The 11,584-nt window shown below is 33.7% G+C and overlaps 1 protein-coding gene across 1 annotated transcript; it reads left to right on the top strand.

Moving 5' to 3' along the window:
- The first annotated feature begins 3,877 nt into the window (after window positions 1-3,877).
- Window positions 3,878-10,075, top strand: LOC115981619 (probable linoleate 9S-lipoxygenase 5). The gene is made up of 9 exons (XM_031103897.1): window positions 3,878-4,551; window positions 6,017-6,306; window positions 6,595-6,835; window positions 7,215-7,547; window positions 7,778-7,863; window positions 8,051-8,158; window positions 8,247-8,551; window positions 8,635-8,898; window positions 9,186-10,075. The coding sequence occupies exons 1-9, from the start codon at window positions 4,080-4,082 to the stop codon at window positions 9,937-9,939; spliced, it is 2,853 nt and encodes a 950-aa protein (XP_030959757.1). The 5' UTR covers window positions 3,878-4,079; the 3' UTR covers window positions 9,940-10,075.
- Window positions 10,076-11,584: the final 1,509 nt, after the last annotated feature.

Genomic DNA, 11,584 nt, shown 5'->3' with positions numbered 1-11,584 from the left:
TTAAAATAATAATATAATTTTTTTTTTGAGAATCAATAATAATAATATAATTTGATAGTTCATTTTAGGCGAGGAAATTGACGTCTCTATTAAATACACCAAAACAAAACTTGTCAGTTAAACTATAAAACCCTTCACAAAGCTTGGCAATACTTTGAAAATTCTTTAGGCATTGACTGTATTGCATTTCTCTCTTATTTATTTCTTTTGTATTCTACTGAATTTCTAGCAGTTTCAAAGTCCATACCTATTGTCCTTGGGAAAACTTAGCTTGAGCTATTAGAGCTCTACCAAAACATGCTCTTACAGAAAATCTTTTAAAGACTAACCAGACTAACATTTCTTGCATATTTAGACCTCCCCAAGGAAGACAATTTGGAATGTTTTAGAATTCTTATTTTCAATGAAAATGGGGATTGCATAGCTTTCCGTTAAAGAAAGGTGAAAATAATGACACATCAACTTTTAAACATTATTTAAACAATAATTTTTTTTTTCAATTTTTTTTTTAAAATAATTAGATAGTTGCCAAAAGATGAATTTAAATCATAGACCTCTATGTTAGAAACTCTAAAAAGTGTCAATTGAGCTAAAAGACCTTTGACATTTATTTATTTTTATACAAGATAAAAATTCTATCTTAACCTAATCTAAGTATATATGTGTGTGAAGTTCCTTATTAGAGATTTGAACCTCGACCCTTACCCTCCAAGCATTTATACTTGTGAAGTGACCATCGTTCTAAGGATGCGCGCTGGTTTGACATTTAAAGAATGATTTGATTGCCAAAAAAAAAAAAAAAAAAAAAACCTTGAATTAATTTTCAATTATTAATCTAATTCAAGATTTATTTGCAATGTGTACTCTAGTGACTAGTATCAACAGTCCTAGTTAATATCAAATTAACAAATTGATATGTTGTTTGGGATGGAGTAGACATTGCAATTTATTGTGCCCCGATAAAGTGTTTATTTTGATTACACCCACCACCTAACATATCCATTTATTTTGTTAATTTTGACACTCATTTGGAATGAGTGGTCATTGGAAACTAATTCAATTTAGGGTATTGACTGCAAAAAATTATTGTTTATAGTCAACGTCGCAAATGATCCTATCAATACATTGGATTGGCTGCAATAAATTTATGCCTTTTTTTTCTCGCTGGATACAGCCATGCATGTTGAACCCACAGTCCATTATAATTATCTTTACTCATCTTTTTAGTAGTAGTAAAGTTTTAATGAATCTTGGATGGCGACTTATTAATTATTATAGTATCAGTTTTGCTCAGCACTCGTTTCTAGGATAAGTCTTGCCCAGATTACTATTGCCCTGGAAAATAATTCAAGCACGAGACCTTGACCAAAGTTTAAACACAAATTAAGAATTACAATTGGCAATAGTTCTTAATTCTGTGTTCATACCTGTTTACATAGCCATCTACCATTCTCATAGACTATTAAAATTATTGTCCTTTTCAAGAACTTGTGGTTAGACTTGCGACATTCTATTTAAATGACTAAACAAAGACCCATACGAAACTAAATTAATGTTTCCATTTTATTTATTTATGATGATGCTTGTGATGATGCTTGAGTAGCTAGTTTACTTTATAGTTTATCCCCCTAGTTAAATTGTAAATTTAATTTGAAAAGTACACTAGAGTTTGGAAATAGCTAGGTTTTCCTGTTCTTTTTATTAATTTATTAGTCTTTAAATTATAATATATGTGGTAGGTGTGATTGTGAAGTATGAATATGATTACAAAGAAAAGGGCTAAGTCATGGGGTTGACTTCCTAGTGTTCTCATCTCAAGTCTTTGTTTGCTATTAGTTTATTTCTCATTTGATTTATCTTATTAAAAACAATGTTAAATAAAAAATACAATTTCTCAAAAAAAGTGAGATTTTAAATGATTACATAATTTTTTTATGGATCCTGATCCCTTACTATAGTTGTTAATAGTCCGTTATAGAAAAAATTTAATACCAATTTTATAGGGAATACAAAAAATTATATAAAAGAATCAGTTATATATTTTTCTTTAACTTATAAAAAATCAGTTATTCATTTTTATAAGAAATACAAAAAATTATCAAAAGAAAAAACTCATTGCTTTAATACTTCCTTTAACTTTTCCTTTTTCTTGGGAAAGAAAAAACTAAACCAAATACACACTAAAAAGGACAGAAATTTCATGGACACATTTAATTTTTGCATTAAAGCAAGAGGTTCTAAAATTTTATTTTACGTTTGCTTAATTGGATTGAAAAGGTTGTCACAAATATCAATACGAAAATGAAAATCAGGTTTACTATATGAAAATTCAAGAATTTAGTCATCTAATTCATTTGAAAATTTTGGAAGCAAATTAGCAATCTTGAAAAGAAAAAAAGAAAAAGAGAAAGACGAAGCAGATAAAAAAATTGGACAATTTTGGGGCCAACATTACTCATATCCACTTCATCAACATAATGTGAATTTTGGGGCCATTAACATAAATTGCCTTTTCTACCATGAACAAGAGAGGATCAAAATCAAACCAAAAATCCTTTTTTCTTATCATGAAAAAACAATGGCATGGCCAGTTGGCCACGAATCTCAACCTCAAACTTTCCCTTTTTCTTATCATAGAAAATCAAAAGAATTACTTTTTATACTAAAATTTGAGAGCAGAATCCACTTTCAATGACACCCGGTACAAATGCCCAGTTGACGGACCTTTATGAATATGAACCAGTCACCCACAAAACTCCAAAACCCAAATCTGTGGGCTATGTGAAACCGCTATTGTTATTAATTGATAATTTCTTCTAAAACATTTTCAAGAAAGTTGTAGGAAAGTGTATCATACACGTTTTCAAAGGATTGGATTTCTAAGTCCACACTATTATTATGTCTGGACATGAAATTTGAAATTGATTTTTTTACCCCTTCATGGGTGATTTTTTTTGTCCTAAACCCATCTTAAATCGTTCTTAATGATTGATTATGATTTCAATTTATGACTTCTAATTTTAATGATGGTTCTTTATCGTTAAGTCAAGACACCGATTAGTCTTATTACGATAAGAGACTTTACCTATTGAATTAATTGAAACCCTAACAAAATTTTGATGAGCAGCCAAAATATATATAATATTAGGGTCATACTAAAGAGTGCCCTTAGGGCACTGGTTAAGAATCTAGTTAAAGAAAGTTTTTATAGGAAAAGAAAAAAAAGTAATTAATATTTTGATAGCTTTTTTCATTCATAAAAGTGATGTCAAAACTTTCTTTAATTGGATTCTTAACTAGTGTCCTAGGAGTACTCGTTAGCATTTCCCATAATATTATTAACTAAAAGATTGAGAAAAAAAAAATTGCATCATTGCACCAAATTTAAAATACTTGAACAAGAAAAGGCATGGAAAAGGGAAATCTGAAAAAGTGAAGCTTCTTAATCAATACCAAATAAATGCCACTAACTTTCCTCTCTCGTTCCCTCGCAGCACATACAAATTTCCTAAAAGATTCTTTTTTTTTTTGTTTTGTTTAAGCAAATAAAATAGAGAAATGTTATATTCATAATATTTTCATAATATTTTTACAATAAATTTTATGTGATAGATTGTTACAAATTGTTATTGATGGAATAAAAAAGTAATTTCAGTGATAGATTTAAATTAGAACCAATAACAACTGCTCGCTTATAATTTATTATAAAAATATTAAAGAAATATCACCGCGTAATAAAATAAGGACTCTTCTTTTGATAAGCGAATAAAGGAATTGGGTGGATAAGATATGCAACCTCGTTGGGTAAATGATAAAAGATGTTCGCAGCAACTTTAGAATAATTTTATAAGAAAAGTTAAGGAAAAAGGCCAATATGAACAAGTGAAGCTTCTTAATCTTTATATTTACTTCTAGTCAATACTGCAATTTCATCTTAAAATACTTTTTAGTCAATACTCAATACCACAATATTTCACCTATAAAAGGCTATAAATACCATTAACAATTACTCATCTCTTCCATTCCTCATACCAAATTCCTCAAACCTATATTCTTTAGCAAACCACTTGAAGCAAGAGATGTTTCACTCCAAAGATCTGAGTCTGACTCCCATGAAGTCCTTTGCAGGAACTTCATGTGGGGTTAACAGGCCAATCTACACGGTCAAATCATCAATCAAGGGTCGAGATCAAACTACTACATCAGTAACTAGTAGACCCTTATTTTTTACCATGAAGTGGCATGGTTTTTCATGCAGCAAGAGTGCTGGGTTGACGAGATCTCGATCACTGAGTGTCTCTTCAACAGCTGAGAAGAAGGGCCAAACTCCATCACGAGGAGTCCCAGTGTCCAAAGGAGCCAAATCCTCACACAACATCTTGGAGGTTTTCAATGAGAGCAAGAACTCGAAGGTCAAGGGGACTGTGGTGTTGATGAAGAAGAACGTTTTGGACTTCAACGACTTTCATGCTTCGTTTCTTGATCGTCTGCATGAATTTTTAGGCCAAAAGGTCTCTCTGCAGCTCATTAGTGCTGTCAATGGTGACCCAGGTGAGTTCATCTTCTTCTTTTCATTCTTCTTTTTTTTTTTTGGTAATAAATTTCTTCTTATTTTACTAATTTCAAAGATTTCACCTTGGAAATGATAGTGAAAGCAATGTGTCACAACTTACAAGTAATAATATTACTTTATTACTAAAGAAAGAAAAGCATATAATTATGGGAGTATCTAAAATATGCTATCAAATTCGATCACAGACCTTATAGAATAAAGATTAATGGAACCCAACTTTATTCATGAAAGGGAATGAAGTGTAGTAGCAGTAATCCTTTTTGTTTTTAGTAAATGGGAAAGTGAATAAAGACAGTGTGATTTGGATTAATGAGACTCAACAACCCAGGGGCTTGACACTCAACAAAGAGTCAACAATCAAAACTCCCAGTCAATTTGCATTTTCTTTTGATCTTTATACTTTGTTTGTTTGTTTGTTTGCCTGAGACTCAACAACCCAGGGGCTTGACACTCAACAAAGAGTCAACAATCAAAACTCCCAGTCAATTTGCATTTTCTTTTGATCTTTATACTTTGTTTGTTTGTTTGTTTGCCTTTTTTTTTTGGTATTGACTATGTTAATTTCTATGCTTACCTACTCAAAGTTTTCTCGTACTAAAGTGTTCTCTAACCCTGAGACACATGGAGACCAAGTCAAAGACTTAGGACTATTCAATGGGAAAGCGTAGAAACCAATTTCCATGGCTTTAGTCCAACATTGCTAGTGAGTAAAATTGTGTGCTTGTAAATGGCTAAATTATCTTGAGGGTTGATACGGACTAATTTGAGATAGATTGGGTTTAAGTTTTGCACCTCCAAGTCTCATTCACTGATCTCCAAAGCTAGAGTAAATGTTATAGAACTAATTCAGATGTAAGCATTTATATCCTTCATTTCCTAAATTAGAAAAAGAAAAGTGGAACTAACCAAAATTATAAAGGTCCAACAGGTTAGACCATGAGTTTGGTTTGTGACTTTGTGTCTAGTGCTCACTCCTATGTCCACTCCAGTGGAATATAGCATTAGATGAAGTCTTCGTTCTTAGTTAGACTATAAAAAAGTGTAGCATTAGACTAAGTCTTTTGTTGTTAGTTAGAATCTAACAAAGTGCACTGGAGCATTAGAAGAAAGTTGTTATATAATATACCCTTGTTTGAGTTAGCAATGTGTAATGTTATGAAATTCTCCAACGCTGGTGCAGATCACTTCACTAAAACCTGTTGACATGAGCCAAACTGAAAACTCAAATGTAAGGATAGTGAACTTTGCCTAATCATTTCAAGAAGCAACAACTTAACTACCTTGATCTGTATCAATCTGTTGCATTTAAGATATCTTTAGATGTACAATAACATCAGATCACAGAAAATATTATCATTTTGATAGTTGATGATTACTATCTTCTGATTTACTATATAACTAGTTTCAAATTTGATGTTTTTTATTTATTTATTTATTTTATAGAAAACGGGTTGCAAGGAAAACTTGGAGAGCCAGCATATTTGGAAGATTGGATTACTACAATCACCCCCTTAACCGCAGGCGAGTCTGCTTTCAAGGTTACCTTTGATTGGGACAATGAGATGGAAGTTCCGGGGGCAATTTTGATAAGAAATAATCATCATAGTGAGTTCTACCTCAATAGTATCACACTTGAAGATGTTCCAGGACAAGGTCGGATCCATTTTCCTTGCAATTCATGGGTTTACCCTGCAGACAAATACAAGAAAGACCGCATTTTCTTCTCTAACAAGGTAATTATATATAGGAGGAAGTATACATGCTAATAAACATGAATTTTGTATGCAACTCTAGCTTTCAATACAAAAGCTAAATTGCTAGAAGCTTTCAAAAATGTAAAAATCAGATGAAAAATTGTCCATAGTTGAGACACATTGCCCAGAAGCCAATAAAAAGTTTAGTGGCTATTAGTTTTATGCATCCAAGTGTAGTCCATATTGTTTTGCTTAGTTAGCATAGGTGGAACTGTGAGTTCAGTTTTTGAAGACTAATGTTCAAGTTCATGATATATAATTATGCAGACATATCTTCCAAGTGAAACTCCAACACCACTGCGCAAGTACAGAGATGAAGAACTTGTAAATTTGAGAGGAGATGGAAAGGGAGAGCTAAAAGAATGGGACAGAGTCTATGACTATGCTTACTACAATGATTTGGGGAATCCTGATAAGGGTCCAGAACATGTACGTCCAGTTCTTGGAGGATCTAGTGAGTACCCCTATCCACGCAGGGGAAGAACTGGGCGACCACCGACCGAGACTGGTTAGACGCTTTAATTTATCCAGTCACTGCTTCAACATAGTGTTTGTTTAGCATTTAACATTTAGCAGTAACAAATCACAGATTCAAGATCTAGGAAAGACTCTGCCTTTGAAATTCTTTCTATCTTTTATGTGAGTGTGCATGCGTGTTGAGAGGGGGGTTTTCTTGTTGGGAATATGCATGTTAAAAAATGCTATAGAATGTATTCATATTATCTACAATCATGAATATTTTGAGAAATAACCAGCTAAAATTTATTAGTGATGAATGAAGTTGTGAATTTGTGTGATTTCAACTCATCAATAGAGTAAATAATAATTTAAAATTTTGTAAACATTATTGCAGTTATTTATATGATTTTCTTTTATGATCTCAACAGATCGTAACACTGAGAGTAGGCTGAACCCTCTTCTTAGCATAAACATCTATGTCCCCAGAGATGAAAGATTTGGACACTTGAAGATGTCAGACTTCGTTGCTTATGCACTGAAAGGCATTGCTCAGTTCCTTAAACCTGAGCTAGAAGATGCATTTAGTAACAATGAGTTTGAAAGCTTAGAAGATATACTCAAGCTCTATGAAGGAGGAATCAAGGTGCCCAGTGGTTTACTTGAGAATATTAGGAAGAACATCCCTGCAGAGATGCTGAAGGAAATCTTCCGAACTGATGGTGAAGAACTCCTTAAATATCCAGTGCCTCAAGTGATTAAAGGTACTTTATATAACTGGACTTTGTAAGGCCCAAAAGATTTTGTTTGAAATGACACTAGTGACTTATTCTTTTTTTTTTTTTTTTTTTGAGTTTTTTTTTTTTGGTTGGGGGAGGAGGGGGGGACAGACTTGTGCCTCAAATGTGCAAATAATATATCAGATCTTGTTACATTTGTCCTTTTTCTACTATTCCCCTTCACTTAAACTTGGTTTTTTGTTGATTTGGACCAGAGGATAGCTCTGCTTGGAAGACTGATGAAGAATTTGCAAGAGAAATGCTAGCTGGAGTAAACCCTGTCACCATCTGTCGTCTCCAAGTAAACTTTAAACCTTTCGTTGTTTATTTTCTACTTTTCCTTTTAAGAAATAAAAATGAAAAATAATGAATTTGAAATCCTTGTTTGGGCTGTCAAAGTTGAGTTTCTCTTCATTCATCTTCTCAACAGCTTAACCAAGATCATGGTTTTCAATATTTAAACATAACCACATCTAATTCAACTACAGGAATTCCCCCCAACAAGCAAGTTGGATAGTAAAGTATATGGTTATCAAACCAGTGCCATAACCAAAGAGCACATCGAGAAATACTTAAATGGGCTCTCCATAGATGAGGTAATGTTTCTAATTCATTGTTTGACATTAGTCAACGGTTATTCCGCAGATAATAAACCATGATAACAAAATTCAATTTGTTTAATAGGCAATCAAGAGCAACAAGCTATTCATACTAGATCATCATGATACACTAATGCCATACCTGAGTAGGATAAACAAGACTTCCACAAAGATCTACGCCAGCAGGACAATCCTTTTTTTGAATGAGGATGGGACTTTGAAGCCATTAGCAATTGAATTGAGCTTGCCCCATCCTGATGGAGATCAGTTTGGAGCCATTAGCAAAGTATATACCCCAGCTGAAGAAGGTGTCCAAAATTTCATTTGGCAACTGGCTAAATCTTATGTCGTAGTGAATGACTCCGGTTATCACCAGCTCATGAGTCACTGGTATGATTTTGATGAAGTTTCAGAAAATTTATTTCAGTTCATATTTTGAAATGAGTTTTAAATAACTTTAATTGCGATCACAGGTTAAATACCCATGCAGCAATTGAGCCATTTGTGATAGCAACCAATAGGCAGTTGAGCGTGCTTCACCCAATTTATAAACTGTTACATCCTCACTTCCGTGACACCATGAATGTAAATGCATTGGCCCGACAGGTCCTCATTAATGCTAATGGTGCCCTGGAGTCAACAGTATTTCCAAGAAAGTATTCTATGGAGATGTCATCAAAAGTTTATAAAAACTGGGTTTTTCCTGAACAAGCACTCCCTGCTGATCTCGTCAAGAGGTATATCTTATAGTCCAGAAAGGGGTGAAAAATCCATGGTTCATATGTCATTGAAAATAGTAACTAAAGAACAGAAATGCATTATGAACAAATCCCTCAGTAAAACTGCTATTAAAAAAACTAGTAACTGGCTAAATTACACTTCACACTACTACATGATGTTTAGAAAGGTTGAGCAACTAAGGGCTTAGGAGTTTGGGATATAAAATGCTAACATGGTCTAACCTAAACCATATATATGTTCATGCCATATCTCAATACAAGCTTCTCCTTTTCTTTATTCACAGAGGAATGGCAGTTAAGGATGTGAATTCCCCACATGGTCTGCGCCTACTGATAGAGGATTACCCGTATGCTGTTGATGGGCTGGAAATCTGGTCAGCAATCAAAACATGGGTTGAAGACTACTGCTCCTTCTATTACAAGACTGATGACATGGTCCGAGATGACTCTGAACTCCAGTACTGGTGGAAGGAACTGAGAGAGGAGGGTCATGGTGACAAAAAAGATGAGCCCTGGTGGCCTAAAATGCAGACTCGAGAAGAGCTAATCGAAACATGCACTACTATCATATGGATTGCTTCAGCCCTCCATGCAGCTATCAACTTTGGACAGTATCCTTATGGAGGTTACCCCCCAAACCGCCCAGCAATGAGCCGTCACTTCATGCCGGAAGAAGGCACTTCTGACTATGAGGAGCTTAAGTCTCACCCTGAAAAAGCTCTCCTGAAAATATTTACTTCCCAGTTTGAGTCTGTTCTCGGCATTTCCCTTGTAGAAATCTTGTCAAGGCACTCATCTGATGAGATTTTTCTTGGACAAAGAGACAGTCTTGACTGGACCTCAGACACAGAACCAATAGAAGCCTTTAAAAGATTTGGAAAGAACCTGAAAGAAGTTGAGGATAGAATAACGAAGAGGAACAAGGATGAGAAATTAAAGAACCGTGTTGGTCCAGTGAAGATGCCATACACTTTGCTCTGTCCTACCAGTGAAGAAGGACTTACTTTCAAGGGAATTCCCAACAGCGTCTCAATCTAAAGCTTTTAGCTTTCCTATGTAGAGTGTTATGTTGTAGTAGCAATAATTTCCAATATAGTAGTATTATCATTATTCTTTACTTGTATTAGTCTACCAGAAAACATATGTAAGTATAAATCCACAATTTCTTCAACTAGCTATATGTAGAAATTTACAAATAAAGCCAATTACTAGAAACCATGTTTTAAAGCACCATTTTGCATCAAAATGTAGATAAAGCTGGAGAAGCAGAACCTGATTGCCTAAACTATACGTTAATTCATTAGAGTCATTAGATATGTCTTACAACAAGCTCTACCAAAAAATCCGTCAGCAGCATAACAGTTTCGTACTTGAATATTTTTAAATCTCTCCTAAACAAACTTATGGGGGTTCCAAGCACAAGGTGGACACTTTGGGAAATCTCTAATTTTGTCTTTGAAAGGCAACTGGTGATCTTGAGGATCTCAGTTGTCAAACAAATGTGAAATAGTGGTGAGCTACAAACTTTGTTTACCCTTGGTACGTTCACCACTGAGGTCTGTATCAGCAGTCACAACCACAAGACCCATCTATAGTACAGATAAAAAAGGGAGGACATAACACTCACCCACAAACTTGAGCCTTATGGTTATGGCAAACTGAAATGCTATACATGAAATCTACCACAAATTTGCAAGCCAGGGAGTATATAATAAAAGAATGGGAAAAGTTCCCAAATTATCACATCTAGAGAAGACTTTATCTGTGGGACTCTCTCTCAAACCAAGTTCCTCTCAAGCATTTCATCAAACAGATTCGATACAAGCTAAACTGAAACACAACAACCATGATCAAGCCAAAAATAAGTGTCAAGAACAAAACCAATTTTCCTACAAATGTTGCAGCCTGTGAGAGAGAGCAAAAGATTCAGCGGGTTTAGATTGGTCTATTTCACTGGGTGAGCAGAAATGCAGTATACCTAACATTGTATTTTGCCTTTATTAAAAATTTCTATGGTTAAAAAAAAAGAAAAGAAAAAATGACACAAATGGTTGATGCACATAGATACAAATAGTTGATGTCATAATAATGAGACCTTAATAAATTTATAATTAGTGATTGTCGCTAGGTGGGATGAAAACTCGAAATCGTTATTTTTAAAACTTAATAGTATATAAAACATCAATTCTTTTGTCTGTGTGTTGTTACTTTGCATTTGGTCCAATTCAGTCTGTTTCAGTCCATTTCAGTCTATTTTGTCCATTTTGGTGTACCTCGGTCCTTTTCGGTCAATCCTGTCCATTTCGGCCAATTTCGGTCCGCTTCCGTCCATTCTGTCTAATTTGGTCAATTCAGTCGACTTCAATCTACTTTGGTCCATTCAGTCCTTTTTCGGTCCGATTCGATTTATTTGGATCATTTTGATCTTTCGGTTGAGAGTACCTATTATAAATTCGAATTTATTAAAAAATATAGATCTCAAATTCCATTCAAATTCTATTAAAATTATTCCACATATATTTTATTAATTGAAACTCATTTCAAATCCATCTTTTTATTTATTTTATTTTCCTTAAAAATAGACAACTTAACATTACTTAACGTTAAATTCTAAAACATTATTAGATCACGTTCAAACCTTGGAACCACTATATTTAGTTTTGAGACCTAACATATATTGAGT

This window comes from Quercus lobata, chromosome 3 (genome assembly GCF_001633185.2).
Source record: "Quercus lobata isolate SW786 chromosome 3, ValleyOak3.0 Primary Assembly, whole genome shotgun sequence".
Taxonomy (NCBI): Eukaryota; Viridiplantae; Streptophyta; class Magnoliopsida; order Fagales; family Fagaceae; genus Quercus; species Quercus lobata.
The sequence above is the reverse complement of the archived record's forward strand: the minus strand, read 5'-3'. Positions and strand labels throughout refer to the sequence as shown.